The sequence below is a fragment of the Rhinolophus sinicus genome, linkage group LG06 (genome assembly GCF_036562045.2).
Source record: "Rhinolophus sinicus isolate RSC01 linkage group LG06, ASM3656204v1, whole genome shotgun sequence".
In the NCBI taxonomy this organism is placed as follows: Eukaryota; Metazoa; Chordata; class Mammalia; order Chiroptera; family Rhinolophidae; genus Rhinolophus; species Rhinolophus sinicus.
In genome coordinates, this window is record NC_133756.1 from 122,086,427 (window position 1) to 122,112,285 (window position 25,859).

At 36.2% G+C, this 25,859-nt stretch overlaps 2 protein-coding genes across 2 annotated transcripts; both read right to left on the reverse strand.

Annotated features, from left to right (window-relative positions):
- Window positions 1-3,047: 3,047 nt before the first annotated feature.
- LOC109436947 (olfactory receptor 51B2) lies at window positions 3,048-3,986 on the reverse strand. The gene has a single exon (XM_019715827.2). The coding sequence runs from the start codon at window positions 3,984-3,986 to the stop codon at window positions 3,048-3,050; it is 939 nt and encodes a 312-aa protein (XP_019571386.2).
- Window positions 3,987-18,718: 14,732 nt separating this feature from the next.
- LOC109436949 (olfactory receptor 51B2) lies at window positions 18,719-19,651 on the reverse strand. The gene has a single exon (XM_019715829.2). The coding sequence runs from the start codon at window positions 19,649-19,651 to the stop codon at window positions 18,719-18,721; it is 933 nt and encodes a 310-aa protein (XP_019571388.1).
- Between the last annotated feature and the right edge of the window lie 6,208 nt (window positions 19,652-25,859).

Sequence of the window (25,859 nt, forward strand, 5' to 3'; positions counted from 1 at the left end):
TCTTTCCTGTCAGTAAGACAAGGGCAAAGTTTATTTAAATCATTTAAGCAGAAAACTTTCTTCCTCCAGGAAGCTTGTCTAGTTTTCTCCTTGAAGAGTTTAGTTTGGGCAACAGAATATTCAAAGTGAGAAGAAGGTGGACAGATATATTCATGTAGTATCTAGGCATCCTGAGATTAATGCAATGAAAAACGCAAAACTCTTGAAATTCTCTATTGGTAAGTGATTTGTGCCTTCATTAGATGCAAATCATGGCCTCCGAGAGTGTCCTAACTCAGGCTAGACATTAAGACATGCCGATTTAAAACTAAACTCATTTTTCTTCATTAAATTTGTTATGAGAGTAATGAAAGGTTTTAAAATTACAATTTATTTGTAGAGAATATTTATCACAAAATTATTTTTGTTTATTGTTAACATATGTACACATACATACATGCACACATATTGAGTGGCAACTATAATAACAAAATATAGTCACAGGATGTAAAGTGCAGCATAGGGAATATAGTCAATGGTATTGTAATAGCTATGTCCCATGTCAGAAGGGTAGTAGACTTGTTGGGGTTATCACTTTGTGAGATGTGTAAATGTCTGATTGCTGTTTTGTATACCTGAAACTAATAATAAAAAATAAATAAATTTTTTTTAAAAAAGCTTTGTCTTTCTTAGAGATGATTTATTGGACTTGTTCTTAGAATTTGATTAGGGTGCTTAATCTCCAGGTGCATTTGAAGGAGGGAATTAAGTATGAACGTTTTCAGTTCCATGTGTTGCTTCTCAGAAATCTGTGACCAGGCATCTGTGAGGATAAGCCCCAGCCCTATGGTAACTTATTTAAGCCTTTGTGGGGCGGGGGGAGAAAAGAAAACCTCATTTTCCAATATATCATTTTCCACTGCTCTTTACTCAGAGAGGAATCTAGGTGTTCTTTATTCTACATTCATATTTGTGCCTGAATCTAATTTCCCATCGCTAACCCATTGCTTCTTATAATTTATGTATTATCTTGAGCATTTTTGTTCAGGCTATTGATTTAGAACTAGCTTATATTTTTTTTCTTGGACACATTCGAGTGAAAATAACTCAGTAGAAACTCTCTCCCTGGATAGCAATGCAAAGACCCATGTGCTCCATAAGCTGCTTTTAGGGTCAACAGCTTCAGTTTTTTCTATTGTCTTGTACCCCTAACCTTTCTTGACATAGACATACTTGACATAGACCTAGATTTTACTATGGTTGTTAATAATCAGGCAAAAAGCTACACATACTAAAGATTATTATAATATACATATGACTAATGACTATGTTATTGTCTTCTAAAAGCTCAGTGCTGCAGTATAGCCTATTTCCTTTGGTCATATTAATAGGTCACAGCTTCATCACTTGGATTTTTATCCATCCTCAAATTTTAAAAATATTTTTCATAAAATATTAAAATTCTTCTCATTGATGAATTTAATATATAATCAATAATTTTTTTGAGTTTGATAGCATTAATGTTCTTAAAATAATTCAGAAATTTAATATTATATTTGTTTCCTCCCAAACTCTTTTCATATACTCTTCTAAAATAACCACAAATCTTTTTAGATCCTAAATATATCTCATATCTGTCTACTACATTCATTTTCACTTTAATAATTTTAGCTACTTGTATCTCTTTCTGGAACTGGTACACTATTTTCTTTCAGATTTCTTTGTTCCTCTTTTGCCTCATTCAAATCCACACATATCTGAACTTATAATTTATAAACAACACTGAAATCATGTCACTCCCTTACTTAGAACTATTCAGTAGCTTCCCACAACTGGGTAAGTACACAAATGCTTGCTATAGACACAGGATATTATTGATTTGACCTCCTTTTCTCTCCCCAACTTCTCCTTAGACCCATCACCCTCTTCATATCAGCCACATTCCCAGAAGGTGCCATGATCTGCCCCAGCTTCAACCTCTTCACAGACTGCCTTCAGCTTAAAATATTCTTATCCTTATTTTCACCAATTAATGTCTAATTTACCCTCAGATCTCAGTTCAAGGACACTCCTCAGGGAATCTTTCCCTTACTTCACTCTTGATGCAATCCTTTTTGAGACAAACGTCCTCAAAGCAGCTTGTTCTTTACACTTTGTCACTAGTCACAAGGATTATTTTAAATTTAGGTTCATTTGATCTTTGACTCCCCAGTGGGTTGTGATCTGCACAGTCAATATTTTATATCTGTTTGCTTACAGCTAGATCATTGTTGTTTAGCATTATTTCTGTCTCATACCTTAAAATATCAGCCAAATGAATTAATATTAGTGCTACTACCTTGAAAATAGTTACAGTGAGGACTGATTTACTTTTCTTCAAATATTAATCTATTATAAAATAGAATACGTAAAAGAAAGTTCTGCAAAAAATAAGAAAATAAAGAAATAAACCTGAAATCAGGGAGGCCTATATCAAATGCCCCCGAAAGCTTAATAAAGTATATATAAATATAGTTATATGTAAAATTTTAAATTTTGCATATAAGAAGTCAAAAATTGGAAATGTTTGCAATATCAGTGGCTCACTAGGGTTCATTTATCATTAAAGCACTCCCACAAATAAGTTAGGAAAGCATGGACACACTGATATGAAAATGAGCAAATGATATGAGCAGAGAAATCCAAAGACAGACATGTAAATGGATGCTACAAACTGAAAATTATCTATACATTTTAGCAATAAAAATTAATTGAATACACCAAAAAAAATCACAATATAAAATTATACTTAATCTTCCAGATGTATAAGAAATATTTTTATCCACTACTTAGTAGTTAGAGAGATGAACACAGGATAATGACAAAAAAATCAATTCATGAACTTAACAAATAGCAAATCTATGAAGTCAAGGGCAGACCCTGGATAAGACTCATAAATAGTATTGTAACATTTGGAGAAGTGGAGTCTGCCACAGGAAGTTTTGAGACTCAGTGGAATTTCTTTGCTCTCAATTCAGAGAAATCACAGATGCCCACCATCATCCCTGAGCAATCACCCACATCAGAGTTTAACTTCCAAATCTATGTTTAGATACAAGGCGGAGAATGCCATATTGAATCTGCTTGTTCTTGATGCTATAAATGATAGGATTCATTAAAGGAGGAAACAGGAAGTAGACATAGCTCATTATAATATGGACCACATGTGGCACATTCTTCCCAAACCTGTGGATGAATGACAAACTGATCACAGTGACATAGAAGATGAGGACACAACCGATGTGGGAGATGCAGGTATTAAGAGCTTTGGCTTTCTCTTCACCAGAGGCTATGCCCCTAACAGTCTTCAGAATTAAGATATAGGAAAAAAAGATGATCATAGAGTCTAAGAAGATTGTCAAAGAAATAAGAATTACAGGATAAAGTGTATTGAAAGTTATGTCAGCACAGGCCAGTTTCATTACTTCTTGGTGAAGACAGAAAGCATGGGAGAGAACATGAGAGTGGCAATATGGAAATGAAAAAAGACGCAAGATTACAGGCATGATGGATATAAAACCCCTCATAAAAGCTCCCACCCCTAACTTTATCACTCGAGTATTGGTGAGAAGAGAAGCGTATTGCAAGGGATTGTAGATGGCAATAAAACGGTCATAGGCCATGGCAAGTAAGATACCAGATTCCACAATGGAAAGGGAGTGAATGAAGTAGGCCTGCAGGAAGCAGGCTCCGTGGCTCATCTCCCGATGATTCACCCATAAGATACCCATTACAGTTGGCATCGTGGTCAATGTCACCATCAGATCTGTACCTGCCAACATGGAAAGGAAATAGTACATGGGTTCATGGAGACTGTGGTCATTCTTAATGAGGTAGAGGAGAGTACCATTGCCAAGAAGCATGAAGATGTAGACTGCAAAGAAGGGGATGGAAATCCAGCGATGAGCTGCCTCTAGGCCTGGGAATCCAGTCAGCAAAAAGGGGGCAGCACTAATATTGTGCCACATAGTATGTCTACAGGTGGAGAGCAGGTTTCTAGAAATCTTTATTCTAGGAACTCATACTTTTTAGTAGTAATGTAACACACCAGACTCAACCAGTCTTCACACTTGGGGCTAATTAATTGGTATAAATGTAATTCTGAGAGTATTTGCCTGAAGAAGAGTAGAGATTTACAGGTAATATTATACTTGAGATGAAGAATGTTGATCTTTCCCTAATTAGAAGAAAATATTAGGTTAATGGTTAAATTATTCTCAAATAAAAAAACATTTTTATTAATTTCTCTTAAAACATCAGGCCCTCCTATTGTTTGCATACTTAAAAATTTTTGTAGCAACAGTGATAACAATCAAGATAATTACATATTAATGAAGAATAATAGTTGGCTACTTTTTTGCTGTGATTGATTACTTTTGGACACATTTAATTTTGATTTTGACTTTATCTTTCACAATCATGACGAATACATATTTTTTCTTTCAATTAGAAGCATTTTTCTTTGTTTTTGAAATTAAATGACAGTGTTTTATTAAACACAACAAGTATCACCATCACTTCCGGTTGCTTTCTTGCTCCAACATTACACTTTTCTAGAGATTGGCTAGCAGAAGTGTGGACCACAGACCAGCCAAAACTGACAAGTTTGGAAACTTGTTAGACATGTAGCCTTTGACTCCACATCCAATGCACTGAATCAAAATTTGTATTTTATCACAATTTCCAGGTGATTCAAGTACATGGTAATATATGAGAAGCACTGCTCCAACATGTCATATCTATTCCATCTTTGGAGATAGAATTTGTTCTTATTCTTTCACCTGGTTGATTTCTTCATTCCTTCTAAATATCCTCATATAATTTTTTTCCATTCTTCTTTTACCATTCACTGGTTCTCTTTCTGCCCCTTGTCCTTTCCAAATCACTTGACATAATTGAATATTCATATTCTTTCTTCATGTTTTCTTTTATTTCTATCTCTTATTCCTCCAATACTTAACTCCTGATAAGATATTGTTCACGTGACTGGTCACATTATAATATTCCCATAGCCTAAAATGTCAGTCATCTCCACTATTTCTATTTTATTGGTTGCCACAAACAAAAATAAAGGATCTACTACATTTTATGCTGAAGTATTATTTCATCCTGCATTCAGAACATCAAGGTATACCTCCATACTGAGCAGTGGAATACTTCCCTTCTTCATAAAATGTCATTAATATTAGAAGTAGACCAGAACCAGGACAAATCAGAAATAATCTAACTTTTGTGTAACAAAATACTCCGAAGTTACATCTACATGAGCATGGTACCATTAAGATAGAAATCACCAACACCAGATGTCAGAAGCATGGTAGCATGAGAGGTGTTCCTTATTTTTCCCCTTGATGTTAAAAGACATTGAACAGCTATAATTCAACAAAGGATTCCCTGCCTAACACACAAACACATCTGTGAGATCCAAATCTGAAGGTCGGTGAATTGGAGTGAATGGGAGCAGAGGAGAGGGAGAAAAGCAGAGACAGATGCCGTGGACGTAACCCGGAGCTCACTGCAGGTCTTGAGAGAGGGGAGGATTCAGGTTGCAGGGGCATTCTCTATAGCCCCAAGTATTCCTGCCTGAGTGATCAGCATATATTACAGCTGAACCCAGTGATTGGGGCAGAGACCAAATATACAAATGCAGCAGCTGTCACCAGGCAGTAAATAAAGTCATAGAGCCTGGCTACCTCTCCCCACCATCCCAGAGTTCTCTGCCCTGCACCCTCCCAGAGCTAGCAGCAGACCCCAGAAGAAACTGTAGCAGTAAATGTTGGGTTACAAAGCAGAATATCTACAGCCCCGAGAGCTGGAAAGATAGTTCCTGAGTGGAAGACGCACACTGCAGCTAATCCCATGGATAGAGATGGAGATACAGAGGCAAGGCAGCTAAGGTCTGGTGATTCCCATTACTGGGAGAAGAACAAAACAACAAACATGCCAGTGGCTTTTCCCAGCCTGCCTTGTCCCCACTTATCACCAGCTGATCTGAGCCAGGGAACCTGGGACACATCAGGAAGTACAATCCTGCATCTGGCTGCTGGGGCAGTGCCAGGATTTCACAGGTTCAGAACACCATCAGCCACCACATTCTCCCATGGGGGTGGTGCCCTGAGACCAAGGCGACCAGATTGCAGAGGAGCTGCCCACCTCCCCAGGAACTACAAGACACTTTCCACCACTCAGCAAAGATCCAACAAGCCAGGGCAGTGAAAGAGAAAATAAAACATTTGTGGTGTACCACCATCTATTGGAAAAACAAAAGAAAACCTCCTCTTATAAAACTTCTAAAAAAGAATCACCAAAAAAAAAAGCAAACAGAGTTCATTCCCATAAATTCCTAGACAGAGAAATAATTCATCAAATACCATGAACAACCAAGATAACAAGGCAGCTCAGAAAGAAAATTAAAATTGCCAGAAAATAAACTTAAAGACATGGAAATATATGATTTAAATGATAGAGAATTCAAGATTGCAGTTTTGAAAAAACTGAATGAGATGCAAGAAAACTCAGATAGGCAGTTTAATTAACTCAGAAATAAAATCAACAAACAAAAGGAATAATTTTTCAAAGAGATTGAAATTATAAAAGAACCAAATAGAAATTCTGGAGGTGAAGAACTCAATAAAAGAGATGAAGAATGAAATAGCAAGATTAGGAAATATAGCTGACCAGATGGAGGAAAGAATGAGTGATATCAAAGATAAAATCTGGAAATGACACTGATGAAAGAAGAGAGAGACTTGAGAGAGAGAGCAAAATGAAAGAACTCTACAAGAATTATCTGACTCTATCAGAAAGAACAATATAAGAGTAATGAGAAGATTATTCTCATAAGGAGAACAAAGAGCCTATTCAAACAAATAGGCAGTGAGAATTTCCCAAATCTGTGAAAAGAACTGGATCCTTAAATCAAAGAAGCAAACAGAACACTTAGTTATCTCAATCCAAAAGGTCTTTTCCAAGGCACGTTATATTAAAACTGTCAAAAAAATAATGACAAAGAAGGAATTCTCAAGGCAGCCAGGGAAAAGAAGATCATAAGCTATAAAGGAAAACCCATTAGATAATCATCAGATTTTTCAGTAGAAACCCTACCAGCTAGGACAGAGTGAATTCAAATATTCAAACTACTGAAAAAGAGAAATAACCCTAAATGTAAGGGGACTGAATTCATGAATAATAAGGCAGATTGGATCAAAAAACAAAACCATATGCTGCCTTCAAGAGACACATCTCAGCTGCAAGGATAAATATAGACTCAAAGTAAAAGAGTGGAAAATGATACTGCAAGCAAATGACATCCAGAGAGTACTGTGTATAGCTGTACTTATATCTGACAAAATAGACTTCAAATTAAAAAAAGGTAACAAGAGACAAAGATGGACATTTCATGATAAAGGGACAATACATCAAGAAGACATAACACTTATCAATATGTATGCTCCCAATCAGGGAGCACCAAAATATATAAAGCAACTACTAACAGAACTTAAGGGAAAAACTGACAAAAAAACACACAATTATAGTAGGGGACCTAAGTACCCCATTGACAGCTATGGATAGATCATTCAAACAGAAAATCAATAAGGACATATCAGCCTTAAATGACAAAACAGGCATAATTGACATTATGCAAAATATCAATCAATGTGATACACCATAAAAAAATAAAGGATAAAAATCATATGATCATATCAATAGATGCAGAAAAAACATTTGACAAGATGCAGGATCCATTCACGATTAAAATGCTTAATGAAATGCACATAGAAGTAAAGTACCTCAACATAATAAAGGCCATGTATGACAAACCATCAGCTAATATCACACATAATGGCAAAAAGCTGAAAGCTTTCCTTCTAAGATCAGGAATATGACTATGTTGCCCTCTCTCACCATTATTATTCAACATAGCATTGGAAGTCCTAGCCAGAACTATCAGACAAGTGAAAGAAACAAAAGGCATCCAAATTGGAAATGAAGAAGTCAAATAGTCTCTTTTTGCAGTGATTCTTTGTGACATGATTCTTTATATAGAAAACTCTAAAGACTTAACCAAAAAACTACTATAAACAAATACAGTAAAGTTGCAGGATACAAAATCAATGTACAAAGATTCATTAAATTCATATATACTAACAATAAAATTTCAGAAAAAGAAATGAAAAAGCAATTCCTTTTGCAATTAGAACCAAAAGAATAAAATATCTAGGAACAAACTTAACAAAGGATGTGAATGATCTACACTGAAAACTACAAGACAGTATTAAAAGAAATTGAAGACAGAAAGAAATGGAAAGATATTTTGTGTTCATGGATTGAAAGAATCAACATAGTTTAAATGGCCATATTACCCAAAGCAATATACAGATTTAATGCAATTCCCATTAAAATCCCAATGGCATTTTTCAAAAATAATAGAACAAAAAACTATCAGATTTGTATGGACTCACAAAAGACCCCAAATAGCCAAAGCAATCCTGAGAAAACAAAAAACAAGGCTGGAGGTAACACACTCCTTGACTTCAAATTATACTACAAAGCAACAATAATCAAAACAGCATAGTATTGACAGAAAAACAGATACTCAGACCAATGGAACTGAATTGAGAACCCAGAAATAAACCTATGCATATATAGGCAAATAATTTTTGACAAAGGAGTTAAAAATATAAACCGGAGAAAATTGTTTTCAATAAATGGTGCTGGGAAAATTGGAAGCCACATGCAAAGAATGAAACTAGACTCCTATCTGTCACCGTACATCAAAATTAATTCAAAATGGATGAAATTCCTAAATATAAGGCCTGAAACAATAAGTTGCATAGAAGAAAACATAGGAACTAAACTTATGAACCTTGGTCTTAGAAAGGATTTTATGAATTTGAATTCAAAGCCAAGGGAAGTAAAAGCAAAAATGAATGAATGGCACTATATCAAACTAAAAAGCTCCTGAACAACAAACAAAACCAACAAAACAAATAGACAACCAACTGAATAGGAGAAGGTATTTACAAACACCACCTCTGATAAGGGGCTAATATCCAAATTATATAAAGAACCCATACAACTCAACAACAAAAAAACAAACAATCCAACTGAAAAATGGGCTGAGGACCTGAACAGACACTTTTCCCAAGAAGACATACAAATGGCCAACAGATATATGATAACATGCTCAACTTCACTAGCTATTAGGGAAATGCAAATCAAAACCTCAATGAGGTACCACCTTACACCTGTTAGAATGGATATCATCAATAAGACAAGTAATAACAAGTGTTAGAGAGGCTATGGAGGAAAAGGAATCCACATACATTACTAGTGAGAATGTAAATTTGTACAGCCAGTATGGAAAACAGTATGGAGGGTCCTCAAAAAATTAAGAATAGAATTACCATACCACCCAGCAATCCGCCTTCTGTGTATCTACTCAAAAAATCTGAAAACATTTATCCGTAAAGATATATGTACCGCTATGTTCATTGCAGCATTATGCACAGTGGCCAAGACATGTAAACAACCAAAGTGTCCTTCAATAGATAATTGGATAAAGAAGATGTCATACATATATACAATGGAATATTACTCAGTAATAAGATACTGCCGTTTGCAATAGTATGGATGGTTCTTGAGATTAACATGCTAAGCGAAATAAGTCAGACAAATAAATTTGAGAACCATATGATTTCACTCATATGTAGGGTATAAAACTGAAAGCAACAAATGAACAAGACAAAAGCTCATAGACAGAGAAGAGTTAGTGGTTACCAGAAAGAAAGAGGGAGGGGGAGGTAGAAAAGAGTAAAGGGGGTCAAATATAAGGTGACAAAAGAATAACTGACTCTGGGTGGTGAACACAAAATACAATCTATGGATGATGTATTATAAATTGTGCACTTGAAACCTATATAATTTTACTAAGCAATGTCACTCCAATAAATTTAATTAAAAAAATTAAATTCCAACACTCAGAATTCCCTAAAATTAAAGCACATGTAAGTCATAGATGTTTAAATCATAATTATTAATATTATGCAAATATTATTCTGTTACTGAAAGCTTCTTTAGGCTTAAAGTAATGGACCTCAAAAGACAATAGTGAATTTTGAATCCATCGCAAAGTCCAGATAAACAAGTGAACATAGAAGACAATGTGATTCCTCCTCCCCCTTGTCTGCTCTTTACATATACTCCATTCCTCCTATATGAGATGGGGAATAGACCCCCATAGACACTAGGGTGATGGGCCCGGGCCACAGTGTCAGGATTTTTCTGCCTGAGTCTCACTGATAATTAGCCATGCTTTTTCTAAGAGAGCAGTTCCTAAAGTAAACACAGTCTACTGCTAGGATCTAATAAAAACTATAAACCTCTACCAAGCAAAGAGGTAAGTGCACATAATGTCACATTTAATTTAGGGCATTCACAGTTATCCTGATGCCAATCCAAGTGTCCAGATTAGAAATGCCAAATCTAGCAGTTTCTTGAATACACTTTTTTAAAGGAAGGAAAAAGTCTGGGCTGTAGTTTCTTAAGTCAGCTGGAATGTTCCCTCTATGCAGGCCTCTGGAAAATCTTCCTAAATTTTTTCTTTGATTGCTTCTAATATCAGAAGGGAGAGGAGTTATTTCATGTTTCTGTCCCTGGCACTCACCCACTCAGGTCTTGTTGCTGGAATGCAGACCTGTTGCTACCCTATTTGAAGACCTAGTCCAGACAATTCTCTTGTATATCCTCCTCTAGAGGTCCCATCAATAAACTATGTATGTAGAAATCACTTCCCCAGGGTTTCAGGTTTACAGCCACTCAGGAGACTCCTTGATCTCCTCTCTCTCTCTGAGAAGCTGGGCCAGTAATCAATGTCCTGGGAACTTTCGGCTGTTTCCCAAAAGATGTGTGAAGAAAACTGGCAACTCAAATGCCAGCAGAGTCCAGATGTCAGGACTTGGTTATGTGACATCTCCCTCACCCCGCAAATCCTGGGCATCAGCATGTAAAAAAATCCTTGCATGTTTTAACTATTGTCTCCTTCAAATGCCAAACACGTTCTAGCTTATTCAAGTGATCACTTGTATCATTGTTGATCCTAGAGATCATGAATTCCAATTGTATTCTTGTCTTTCATGTTTTGGGGGGGATATAAGTTCTGATACAGAAGAACATCAGTGGATTTCTCTTTTTGGCGGGGATGGGGTGTTGAGAAGTAGGTTTATTTTTTTAAGATTTTTATTTAAAAATACAGCTAACATACGACATTTTATCAGTTTCAGGTGTACATCATTGTTCAACATTTATATACCTAAAGAAGTGATCACCATATGTCCAGCAACTGTCTGACACCGTACCACACTATCACAATATTATTGACTATATTCCCCATGCTATGTTCCATCCCCATGACTTATTTGTTTTATACATGGAAATTTGAACCTCTTATTCCCCTTTATCTTTCCCCACCTTTTTAAATTTTTCAATTATAGTCGACATTCAATATTATTTTATATTAATTTCAGGTGTACAGCATAGTTGTTAGACATTTGTATAATTTAAGAAGTGATCCCCTGACTAGTCTGATACCGACCAGGCACTATATGTAGTTATTACTATATTATTGACTATATTCCCTATGCTTTACTTTACATCCCCATGACTATTTTGTAACCACCAATTTGTATTTTTTAATCCCTTTCCCTTTTTTACCCTGCCTCCAACCCCCTCCCATCTATCACCCTAACAAACCTAGTACCCACCTGACACCATTCATAGTTACTACAATATTATTGACTATATTCCTTAGACTGTACCCTACATCCCCATGACTACTTTTTAACAACCAATTTGTACTTCTTAATTCCTTCCCATTTTTCACCCACCTCTTTAAACCCCCTCTCACCTGGCAACCATCAAAATGGTCTCTGTATCTATGAGTGTGTTTGTGTTTAGTTTGTTTATTTATTTTGTTTTTTTAGATTCCACACATAAGTGAAATCACATTGCAGCTGTCTTTCTCTGTCTGACATATTCCACTCAGTATAGTATCCTCCACGTCCATTCACACCACTGCAGATGGTAAAAACTCTTCCATGGCTGAGCAATATTCCATTGTATATATGTGCCATCTACTCCTTATCCTTTCATCCATCAACAGACATCCAAGATGCTTCCACATCTTGGCTGTTGTAAATAATGTTGCAATGAACATATGGATGCACAGAGTCCCTCAAAGTAGCATTTTGGGTTTCTTCAGAGATAAATACCCAGAAGTTGGATTACTGAGTCATTCTTTGTCTCTTGTTAGAGCCCTTGTTTTAAAGTCTATTTTGTCTGGTATAAGTATTGCTACCTCAGCTTTTTTTTCTATGTTCATTTTCATGAAGAAAAAACAACAACAACAACAAAAAAACGTTTTCCATCCCTTTACTTTCAGTCTGTGTGTATCTTTCAATTTGAAGTGAGTCTCTTGTAAGCAGCATATGTAAAGGTTTTATCTTATCCATTCAGCCACCCTATGTTTTTGATTGAAGCATTTAATCCATTTACATGGAAAGCAATTGTTGATAGATATGTAATTATTGCCATTTATTATTCAGGTATGTTATTTTTATTTTTTCATCTTAAAGAAGTCCCTCTAAGATTCCTTGTAATACCAGTTTGGTGGTGATAACTCCTTTAGCTTCTTCTTGTTTGGGAATCTCTTTAACTGTCCTTCAATTTTAAATGATAGCCTTAATGGGTAGAGTAGTCTTGGTTGGAGATCCTTGCTTTTCATCACTTTGACTATTACATGCCAATCCCTTCTGGCCTGCAAAGTTCCTATTGAGAAATCATCTGACAATCTTATTGGAGCTCCCTTTCTCCAATAAGCTGCTTTTAGAATTCTCTCTTTTGTCTTTAAACTTTGCATTTTAATTATAATGTGTCTTGTTGTGGGTCTGTTTAGGTTAATCTTGTTTGAGACTCTGCACTTTCTGGGCTTGTATGTCTATTTCCTTCACCAGGTTAGGAAGGTTTTCTTTCATTATTTCTTCAAATATGTTCTTAATCCCTTGCTTTCTCTCTTCTCCTTCTGGTAACCCTATGATGCTACTCTTGATGTTGTTACTCTTGATGTTGTCCCTGTCCTTATTTCTTTGGATTTTTTTTCCTCTTGCTGTTCTGATTGGCTGTTTTCTGCTACCTTGTCTTCCAAATAGCTGATTCAGTCTTCTGCTTTATCTAGTCTGCTGGTGATTCTTTGTAGTGCATTCTTCATTTTAGTTATTTTATTCTTCATTTCTGACTGGTTCTTTTTTTTATGGTTTCTATGTCTTTTTAAATACTTGCTACCTCTTTGTTTAAGTTCTCACTAAGTTCCTTGAGCATTCTTATTACCAGTGTTTTGAACTCTGTCTCTGGTAGTTACTTGCCTCCATTTTGCTTAGTTCTTTTTCTGGAGTTCTCTCCCATTCTTTCATTTGGGGCATATTTCTTTGTTTCCTCATTATGGCTGCCTCTCTGTGTTTGTTTCTGTGTATTAGGTAGATCTGCTACATCTCCCAGCCTTGCCAAGTGGCCTTATATAGTAAGGTGCCCTGTGGAGTCCAGTGGCACAGTCTCCCTAATCCCTTGTATCAGTTGTGTGTGCTCTTCTATTATATTTGAGCTTTGATTGCTACTGGCATATCAGTGGGTGGGATTGACCATTTGGTTGACTGTCTGTGGTGTTTGGCCACATCCACCACTTACGGGCTGCTCTGCAGGGGGCTTCCCATGTGTAGTGGGATTCACCCCAGTGGGCTCTGGTGCCTGCTGAGACTGCCCTTTTGGTGTGCCACTTGTGAGGCTAATTGGGTGGTGATCTGCTGTAGTCTGAAGCTGACCTCCAAGTATGTTGGTTCTGGGGCCTTTTGGGAGGGGCTCTGGGGCAGGTCAGCCACTGTCTATATGACTCATTGGGGTCTCCCTGGTAGGAGCTACAAAGTGATCCACACTTTATCGCTGCTTCTGCTGGACCTGGAGGCACATGGGAGAAGCCACACTATGAAATGACAATGTCTGCCACAAATACTGGGTCTACAATATCTCCACAAAAAGCCAGGACACATAGAGGCTTGATTCTGGTTGGCAGCTCCTATAAAGTTCAGCTATTGGTAAATCCTTGTGCGGCACATTGCTGAGTGTGGTGGGGTCTCAGTGAATAATGAGGGTGGAGCAAGAAGAGCTCTTCAGACCAATTCAGATTCAGATTTGGCCATGGGCATGGGGGAGGGCTCAACACAAGAAAGATGGCCCCCACCTGCCATCTGCATGGGAGAAGGACCTCACACAGGGAAAATGGCATCTATCTTTCAGCCCTCACTCCACAGCCACACACCTCAGTTGAGCCTCCCCCCCCCCCCCGCCCATATGTCTCTGAAAATCCCAGAGTCACTGTGCCTCCACCAGAGCCCAGGATGAGTGCCTGTGAGAGTGTCTGTGCAGGCCCTTTAAGAGGATGTCTGGGTTTCTCAAAGATTTTCCTCCCACCCAGATGGTTGGAATCTCCTGTTTTTCACAGCCAGATGCTGTGGGGGCTCCTATTCCTGGTACCTCAGCCTGGTACTATGGGCTGGTGAGCCTGATGTGGGGCTGGGGTCCCTTACTCCTCTGTGGGATACCTCTGTGTCCAAGATATCCTTCCCAACTTTCATACACCACATGGAGGTTTGGGGCTGGCCTGTTTTGTGTCTCCATCCTTCTTATCAGTCTGGATGTGGCTTCTACTTTATATCCTTAGCTATAAAACTTCTGTTCAGCTGTACTTCAGATGGTTCTCCAGGTTGATTACTCTGTAATTTAATTGCAATTTTGATATGTTCACAAGATGAGGCAAGCACAGCATTCATCTACTCTGCAATTTTGGATCTCCACCCATCAATAGATTTCTTAATGGTCATGTGTATGATAGTCTTTTTTGTGTGTCTGAAAATTACATTATATTTATATCACTGACCAGTTTGTTTCAGGTTCATGATGAGGAACATGGTCTTTTTATTCAAAGAGTGTAATACTATAATAGATACTAGAAAGAAAACATTTACCATAAATTTTCATAGCACTGTTATTACTGCTGGATGGTAGCCGGCTAAGGTGAGCACATAAAAATAATTTTGAGGTCAGGGAAAACTTTCTAGAGGAAATGTTATTTAAGCTGAGACTTGAAAAATGAGAATGTAAGAAATGTGATATTTGTAAGTGGGATAGAATTTAGTTCCAAGCAGAGAAAATGATGCATAAGCCAAAGGCATGAACAAATATGATGAATTTTAAAAAAAATTAGTATAGCTAAAACAAAACACAAAATGAATGTATATTAGCAGGTTCTCATCATGTAGGGTTTCCACAAAACATGTAAGGAGTTGGACTTTAAGAAAAATGAGTATGAAGTAGGAGGTAGAGGGCCACCATTAGATAATCATTGTTATAAGTTTACTTTGGTGAAAGTATGAGGAACACATTGGAAAAGTGGAAGAGTGAGTGAGGAGAGTATACAATACAATTGTAATAATCCAGAAAATAAATAGTGTTGATGTGGCTGTGATGAGACTTTGTCAGTAGGGTTGGATAAAATTAGATAAGGGAGATTCTATGACTTAGAAAGAAGAGAAGCTGGTGACTGAGGGTGATAGGTTGAAGAGACAGAATAGTGAAAGATGATATCTGCATTTCTGATTTTATTAAGATAGGGAACACAGGAAGAGAATGACTCTATTAAGTAATCAATGATTACTTGTTATTTGACTCTTTTGCACTAAACATTGTTTTACATGCCAGATTTCAAAAAAAGAATAAACAGAACCCATTCAGTTTAGGGCATTCTCTGTGAGTAGTCAGGTAGAAATATCTTCTAAGTAGTTATGTATGACTTGGGTTTAGAAAGCAAATATGAGAGCAGAAGATATTTGAGAATGATCAATAATCCAACTTAGATTAGGTTAGATTAGAAACTTTGCTTCCATCTATTAGAATTAGTTGTTAAGAGCATCGGCCCTGGAGCCATTGCACTTGGGTGTGAACCCTAACTCTACTTCTTACAGATTCTTTGTCTTTACATATTCAGCATTTTAGCTTCCTCATCTGTAAAATGGAGATGATAAAAGTGCTGAAACAATTGTTGTAAGAATTAAATAAATACTCCTAAGAATAATGATAAAAAATTGTATATATTAACTTACACAAATGTTGGTCCCAGGTCTAGAAAATGTTAAGAGTTCAATAAACGGAAATTTTGCTCTGTTTTGTTATGTTTTCTGAGAAGAGTATAGAAGAGGGAAATGTCTATGATGGGTTTACAATCAGAAAAAAAAAAGATGTTGACATGAGAGTTTCTAAACAATAATATCTGAACAATAATATCTTACCTAGCATGTAATAGTAAATGAAGACAAGAAGATCAGAAATAAAAGTGTCAATGGACTGGAGGCCCAGGTGTTGTAGGAAAATTCCATGCTGAGAGTAAGTGAAGGAGACAATGAGAAGGAGCATACTCATATTCAAAGGATATTTAAAACTTCTCATAATATTATTCTTATTAGCTATATATTTCATCATATGAAAGAATCATCATAGATTTAATAATTTCCTACTAGCTGAACTGTCTTCCCTCCTAACTGTTTTGACAGGTCAAAATCTTCAGATGTTTGTTTTTGCCAATGATATGGTCATAATATAATTAATAGAACATATTACATAATTAATATAAATATATAAGTATATATTTATAAATACATAAATATATAAGTATATAAATAAATATAATTAATAGCACAATACATATCGCTAGTAGCAATATGTATTAATATTTTCTCAACTACTCAGAGAAAAACTCTTACAAGATACATTTTATTATTCTTTTTTTAATTTTTAAAAATTTATTTTTTCAATTACCGTTCACATACAATATTATGTTACTTTCATGTGTACACTTTTAATTGATAGATGAGATAACCAAAGCTCAGAAGTTAAATGACTGGTTCAAGAACACAAAGGTTACAAGTGAAGGAGATAAGAGTAGAAGTACTTTTTTTTCAAAGGCAACATTCTTTCTGCCCCACTATGCCATTTTCTTTTTTTTTTTTTAATTTATTGGGGTGACAATTGTTAGCAAAATTACATAGATTTCAGGTGTACAATTCTGTATTACATCATCTATAAATCTCATTGTGTGTTCACCACCCAGAGTCAGTTTTCCTTCCATCACCATATATTTGATCTCCCTTACCATCATCTCCCACCCCCCGCCCCCCTTACCCTTTGGTAACCACTAAACTATTGCCTGTGTCTATGAGTTTTTGTTTCTCATTTGTTTGTCTTGTTCTTTTGTTGCTTTTGGTTTATATACCACATATCAGTGAAATCATATGGTTCTCTGCTTTTTCTGTCTGACTTATTTCGCTTAGCATCATACTCTCAAGATCCACCCATGTTGTCACGAATGTTTCTATATAATCTTTTCTTACCACCGAATAGTATTCCATTGTGTATATATACCACAACTTCTTTATCCATTCATCTATCGAAGGACATTTTGGTTGTTTCCATGTCTTGGCCACCATAAACAAATCTGTAATGAACATTGGAGCACACATGTCTTTACGGATAAATGTTTTCAGATTTTTTGGGTAGATACCCAGGAGAGGGATTGCTGGGTCATATGGCAATTCTATTCGTAATTTTTTGAGGAACCTCCACACTACCTTCCATAATGACTGCACCAGTCTGCATTCCCACCAACAGTGTATGAGGGTTCCTTTTTCTCCACAGCCTCTCCAACACTTGTTACTATTTGTCTTGTTGATGATAGCCATTCTGACTGGGGTGAGGTGATATCTCATTGTGGTTTTTATTTGCATTTCTCTGATGATTAGTGATGTTGAGCATTTTTTCATATGTCTATTTGCCATTTGTTTGTCCTCTTTGGAGAAATGTCTCTTCAGGTCCTCTGCCCATTTTTCAATTAGGTTGTTTGTTTTTACATAGTTAAAATGTCCATATTACCCAAAGCAATATACAGATTTAACGCAATCCCCATCAAAATCCCAATGGCATTTTTTGAAGTAATAGAACAAAAAGTCATCAGATTTATTTGGAACCACGAAAGACCCCAAATAGCCAAAGCAATCTTAAGAAAAAAGAACAATACTGGAGGTATCACACTCCCTGACTTTAGCTTGTACTTCAGGGCTACAATAATTGAAACAGCACGGTATTGGCAGAAAAACAGACACATAGACAAATGGAATAGAATTCAGAACCCAGAAATAAAACCACATAAATAAGGACAGATAATTTTTGACAAAGAAGCTCAAAACATACCATGGAGGAAAGACAGCCTCTTCAATAAATGGTGCTGGGAGAATTGGATAACCATGTGCAAAAGAATGAAACTGGACTGCTATCTGTCACCATGTACCAAAATTAATTCAAAATGGATCAAAGACTTAAGCATAAGACCTGACACAATAAACTGCATAGAAGAAAACATAGGTACTAAACTTATGGACCTTGGGTTCAAAGAACACTTTATGAATTTGACTCCAAAGTAAATGGAAGTAAAAGCTAAAACACACTATGCCATTTTTAAACAAATTTTCTTTAATTCCTAAGAATAATTGACACAAGTAAAGTTACTATAGCCGAAGGTATAACTCCCTAAGTACATAGTTCAGGTTCAAATTCTATGGAAAGAGAAAAAGCGATTAATAGCATTCTGTATCTGCTTGGTCTTAACACTGTAGGTTATTGGATTCACAAATGGGGGGAAAAGGAAGTAGACATAGCTCATAATAACATGAGCTACCTGTGGCACATATTTCCCAAATCTGTGAATGAGGGTGAGCCCAATGACAGTGACATAAAAAACCAGAGCAGAGCTAATATGGGAAACACAAGTATTTAAGGCCTTAGCCTGCTCCTTACCTGAAGCGATTCCCATGACAGTCTTAAGGATTAGGATATAAGAGATAAGGATAAGCATAGAGTCTAAGAAACCAGTTAATGAGACCAGGGCTATAGGATAGAGTCTATTGAAAGTGGTGTCAGCACAGGCCAGTTTGATCACATCCTGGTGCAGACAGAAGGCATGGGAGAGGACATGGGATCTGCAGTAGGGGAATCCAGAGAGGGTGATGATTATGGGCACAATAAGTGTAAATCCTCTCATTAGAACCCCTAGACCTAACTTTACCACCTTTGCATTGGTGAGAATGGAGGTGTATCTCAGGGGATTGCGGATGGCAATAAAACGATCATAAGCCATGACGAGTAAGACTCCAGACTCCACAATAGAGAGTGAGTGGATTAGATAGGCCTGGAAGTAGCAGGCTCCCTGGCTGATCTCTCTGTGATCCAGCCACAGGACACCAAGCACGGTGGGCATCGTTGTCAAAGTCACTCCAAGGTCTGTGGCTGCCAGTATAGCCAGAAAGTAGTACATAGGCTCATGAAGAGTGTGGTCTTCTCTGATAAGGAAGAGGAGCGTGCCATTGCCGAGGAGTATGAACACATAGATGATAAAGAAGCCTAGGGAAATCCAAGGATGAAGTATTTCCAGACCTGGGAAGCCAGTCAGTAGAAAAGGGGCAGCACTGATGTTAGACCACATGGTGGATCCCTGAGTTGAAACAGAAAATGGTCTTTCTAAATTAGCCCTGTCCAGTAGAAACATAATTTAAGCCACATACGTGATTTTAACTTTTCTAATAGCCACAGTAAAAGAATAAAAAGGAAAGAGTTAGAAATAATTTTAATAATGTATTTTATTTAATCTGCTATATTCAAAATATTACCATTTCAAAATGTAATCAGTATAAAATCCATACATGAGATACTTTACATTTTATTATATACTCCTTCAAAATCCAGTATGTAGTTCATACTAACAGAAAATTCTAACTCAAGCTAACCACAAGTGTATTGAACAGTACATCTCAAAACTATAAAATTATTTTTGCCATATCATTTCAAAAATAAGAAATCAGTCTTTGTATAAAATTGTGCTCAACTTGTATCCTTCCTTCATAAATTTATCACCCATTTCTCTAATTAGAATATTTTCTACTCCCTCATTTTCTTGGTCATAATCCTCTGCTAAAACTTGCCTGAATGTCTGACCTGATCTCATTTGAAATCCAAGACCCTTTCTAGTTTTGCCTTCTAGTTTCTTCTCATCTCTATTGTGAACATATTTTACATTGTAGGGAAGAACTCATTACTTTAATTTTGAATTCACAATTCATATTATGTGTTTATTGATTCAACAAATAGGAACTGATACCTACATAAATGAGAAACTAGACTGATATTTAAGGACACAAATCTCATGATCTTGTGAGAAACAAAATAAGCTGTCTTTGGGTTATGCCATCCTTACTTGAATTGAAGCTCAAATTATAATTTGTACGGATAAATTATTATGCAACCCCACAAGACCAACCCATTCAAGGAGCCCTAAAGAGGGGCGCCTAAAGTCTGTCCTGGTCCTTCTAAACTCATGAAAATGTTATATTACTAAACTTTATGGAGTTTACAACTTTTTGCTTCAAGAAGTATTGCATTTGACTCCAGAAGACAGAAGATGAAAACTTGGAAGTGACACTTTTTTTTTCAATTCCTGAATTTTAACTAAAAGCAATTATATTTATCTCTGTGATTTGGTATGTCTTGCTTCTTTAAATCTCACTTTGTACCAAATGCAGTGAATATAGTAGTAAAAAAGCAGATATTTACATATTCTGTGTGCTATTATAAAAGAGGTGATTTAAGCAACACAGTTTGTGGTCATTTGTTACACAGTAATAGAAAACTAATGCAGTAAGGATTGCTATTATCCATATCTTACTACTAATAATAATAAACAAATATTTAGAGAGTTTATATAAGTTAGTTATTATGTCAATTAGCTATTGCCACAAAATTGCTACATGACAAAGCCCCATACAGTTTCAATGGCTTTCAACATTACACATTTATTTTCTACTCACGCATCGTTCAGCTCATGTGGGGTCACCTCGGCTGAGTACCTTTGGTGATTTCTGTTTCTCTTGCTCATGCACCTAAGATTCAGCTGGATATCATCTCTATGCTATCATTTTCTGCTCCTTCCTTTTTATATCCATTACATTTTCTTGGGGTTATTATTATCTTACCTCTCACTTTGCCCTCTCCCTCTAGCTAAATCTCACATCTTATTATTATATTAACACACTGATGCACTGCTTGGCTGGTGTGCTGATGGTTAAACCAATTTAAGCAAGTACACTGACTTCCAAGTAATACTTACTGATGTGTAATTGGCCAATGTGTAAGCTGACTGACCCACAAACTGCTTTTTTCCAAACAAATGTCATGTCTACTTAAGAGTCACCAATAACTCACCAACTACCTGCAGATGTGGTACCATCAGTTCCTCCAGACTCCAATTTTTCTCCAATTGTGGACATGACTAACTAATCCTAACTTTGTCTTACGCACTGGAGATTTTATATAATGATCATTTCCAGGCCTTAATGGAACAGCAACTTAAGGATAGCACTGGGGTAAGAACACACAGAGTTTTTTGTCCTATAACTTAGAATTAGCTAAATCACTAAAGGCAAAAGGCACAAAGAAAAGGAAAGAGATGACATAAAGGTCACATAGGGAGATGTGAGCAAAAGAACACTGAACACAGAGTCCAGTACCAAGAGGAGACAGTGTAATATAGAGACCTGCAGGTGTCAGGATGACCCTGCCCTACACCTTCGCTCTCAACATCAGTCTCTCGTCCCCTTACTGCCTTTTCCAAAGAATACTTCTACTGTAGAAAAAATGTTCTTGATGCCCTGTGCTAAAAAGAAAGTTTGGTAGCAGCCTAAATCTCTTGATTATTCAGGTAAGCACCCATGACAAAAAAAGTCACTGCTTATCTCTGAGAGTTGGCATTTTCCAGGGAGTTGAACTTTTATATTGCAATCTATTACACTGGACAGAATCCATAGAGACAAATAATAGCTTTCCTCAATTTTCCATTTACCTTCTTGCAATATTTACATGAAGGAAGAGTAGTATGAGAAGAGCAGTCATCTTTAATTTTCTCTCTATTATCTCCATTTCATTCCCCCATGGTCACCAGAGCCTTACCTGGGACACCAGGATTTAAGGAGAGAAGTAATTGCTGGGTGTTGATGTAGAACCTCGTGCAAATGTTGTCTTTAAAGACTGCTAACAGTATTAATTGGTGAAGTTAATGTGTGTGGAAAAATGATTCTCCAGGTTCCCTCCAGCTGCAGATAATTAGGCTTTTGGGATATCCTTTCCTGACCTCTTTTGGGGAAAGAGGTGAGCCCCCAGAGCTGTGTCCTATAATCCTACATTTTCACTACAGACAGGAAGCAGAATTGTAGTTTTATCCAGCCGATGGAAATCATGCTGTCAGATCACCTCTGTCTTTTCTGATCCCCACCTCAAAAGAGAAGATAACATAAAAGAAAACAAACAAACAAAAAACCTACATTTGATTTTGTCATTCCTGAGTTCCTGAGTCCTGGAGCAAATAAGCTTACTAAACATAGATGAAGCTGGATCTTTCCTTACACTTACCTTTCTTTGGTTTCAAATAAGATCACTCATTATAGTATTTGACATTGCATTCTTGAAGTGATATTTTCTCATAAATGAATGCAATTGCTGATAAATTCAAAGAGAAAGATTTTTATCTGTCTCAGTCTCACCCAGAGGTCATACTTTTTGCCTCTAGAACAATTCAAGTGAAGTAAAAAATCTTGTGATATACAACGGAATATTACTCAGCCATAAAAAAGATGAAATACTGCCATTTGCAATAACATAGATGGATAGTGCATTATCATGCTTAGTGAAATGAGTCAGACAGAAAAAGTCAAGAACCATATGATTTCACTCATATGTGGCATATAAAACTGAAATCAACAAATGAACAAGACAAACAAACAAGCAACAACTCACAGACACAGACAACAGTTTAGTGGTTACCAGCGGGTAAAGAGGGAGTGGGGTGGTAAATGAGGATAAAGGGGGTCAAATATATGATGATGGAAGGAGAACTAACTGGGTGGTACACACGAAATGCAATATAGTTGATGTATTATAGAAATGTACACTTGAAATCTATATAATTCTACTAATCAATACCACCCCAATAAATTTAATAAAAACAGTAAATAAAATAATTTTTAGAAAGTAAAAAATCTCCTTTCACTTTAAGTATCTCATAGTAAGATGAAACCATTGACATCGATGAAGGTGTTCTTATCATCTTTGACTTTTTCTGATAATTTGTACTTAAGTAGAAATGACTATATTCATATTCTGGCAGAGATACGAATGTAAGGAGCTCTGTTGTCTTGTCTTAGCCATGTCTCCTAAATTTATCCTGGAGCCTCGCCCAACTGTGAGACTTTAAAATAAGATGGGCACAGTGTGGTCAACATTTGGCTTCTGACATCAGATTATTTAAATTCCTCCTGAGTTCTTCTCTGTTCATAAGTCATACTGAAACTCAGTAGGATTTGGAAAGTCATGATTAGGAGTCAGTCTCTGAGTACAACTTGAGTCTAGGAGTACTTGTGCCTGAAAACTCATTGTATTAAATATTAGGTTGGTGCAAAAGTAATTGTGGTTTTTGCAATTATTTTTAACCTTTTAAACCGCAATTACTTTTGCACCAACCTAATAAAGTTTTAGAAGTGACTTGATTTGGTAGAGCCCTATTTTGAGCTCAAAATGAGGTGAAAGTATTGAATACCTGAGGCAATCCACATAATTTCTAAGCTCTTTTCCCATTTCATCAGAAGGAAGATTTACCCTCTCGTCTACATAGTTTTCCTACCCCTTGCGTATAACACCATTCCTGGCAACACCACTTTCTCTAAAACAAATTGGAAAGTCATTTGCTCCAAGATATCCCAAGGTTAGGATAACTGCTCGGTGATTCAGAGGACAAGTCTCTGGAGAAAGAGAGTGGCTGTTAGTCCTTACCTGCAAACACTCAAAGCCTCCAGGTTTGGGAGCCATAGGAGGAAGAGGGCATAGCACCAACAGTGTCTAACATTTCCTTAAGTAGCTATTTATGGCTCTGCCATGCATATGTTTCCCAAAACCTTGTTCATTCCCTTCATATTTCCTGTTGCACTGCCTGTGAATAGTAGAATCATAGCAGCTTAACTTCTCAGATTCGGAAGGATCTTATATAATGAAAGCCTTTGATGTAGTTTTTCCTGACAAGAGTAATCCAGTCAATGCCTGTCTCCATAGAGCTCAATATTCATGAGAATATATGCTTTGAAGTTATTCAGGCAGCCACAATAAAAATATCTTACTTTTTTGAGTTAACATATTTTCCCCAGGACTTAGCTATAGATCTGGGTTCTGGTGCCACATCATGTAGATCTAGTTCTTGCCCTAAGTTTTATATATGACATAGATGAAGGTAACATTCAGACATTCTAAATACCTTCACTAAAGATCCATGGAATTCGTTGTCTTAGGGATTTTTGCAATTTTTCAAGTAAGCCTGCATTGACATTTAACAGCCTTCAGCATTCCACACTACCCACCTTTTAAATTTTTCCTCTGGACGGTCCATCTCATCTTATCCATTTTTTTGGTGTTTCTTCACTGTTCATTGCCACTGCCACCTGTCAGTTTGGTGATAAGCACTAGTGTCTAGGGAGATAAACTCCTAAATTTCTTATAGTATTGAATTTTGTCTATGAGCTTATTCATAACAATGATACTGTCTAACAAGCTGGGTTATAAAATAAGAATTGATTGATATTCTTTAACTAGATAGAGAGGCCCCTGGGTCCTTTAAACATATCTAATCACTCTGCGTACTCAATTTAATATTCATAATATCAAATATTATTAAATACATGACCTTTAATTTACTTTATAAAAGTCTGATTCTCCTGAGAAGGAACAAGCAATTATTTGTTAATTAACTGAATGAAACTCATCTGTCTCTCATCTAGTACGAATTCATTTTGTATCTGGAGGAGGAATACTCTGCTGACTTATTAGATAGTAGTACGGTTTTTCAGTATATCTCTAATATTTCTCACTCTTTTTATGATCATTTTTAAGACTGTTTTTTTTTTTTTCATCCACAGGAACGAACTGACTTAAACTCAATATCCTTATGGCAAATTGTCCCTTCAAACCCCTGCTATATAATTGTAATATTATTTGGAGAGAGAGTTTGGTATTTGCAAAGACTTTTTCCTAATATATATTCTTATACACCTTGAATCTCCTGTAAATATATGCTGTTTATTTGTCTCAATAGGCACTATTGAATTTATTCATAATGAAGTCCTTCTATATGCAATTTATTATTTTTTTGTCTTTAATGATTATAAGTTAAATTACAGACTTCATCAGACTGTCCTGCATGAAGGAGATTCACTGATGTGTTGGTATGTTTTTCCAGTGGACCATTGTGAAGTCCATCCTGCTTAAAAATACAAAACTTATCTGTAATGTTTCCTGGGAGACACTGTTGCAAATAGATTTCCTAATAATACCTAGCATTTTACCACAAGAACTGTATGAGGTCTACAGGAAACTAAATTTTGTGATTGTAATAACATATACCAAAGGAAATGATGTGCTTATGCTGATTGATGAAATAAATTTTGAAGAGAAATAAATGTGTACGTGGATTTCACCTATTTCTCATGCTTCTGTATAGATAAAGGTTCTCCTTTCATTTCTCCCGTTGTCCTGTTTCTATTTTCACCCTACAACCTCTTCTCAATGAATTTATTTTCTCAATTACTTTCAAATAACAAATG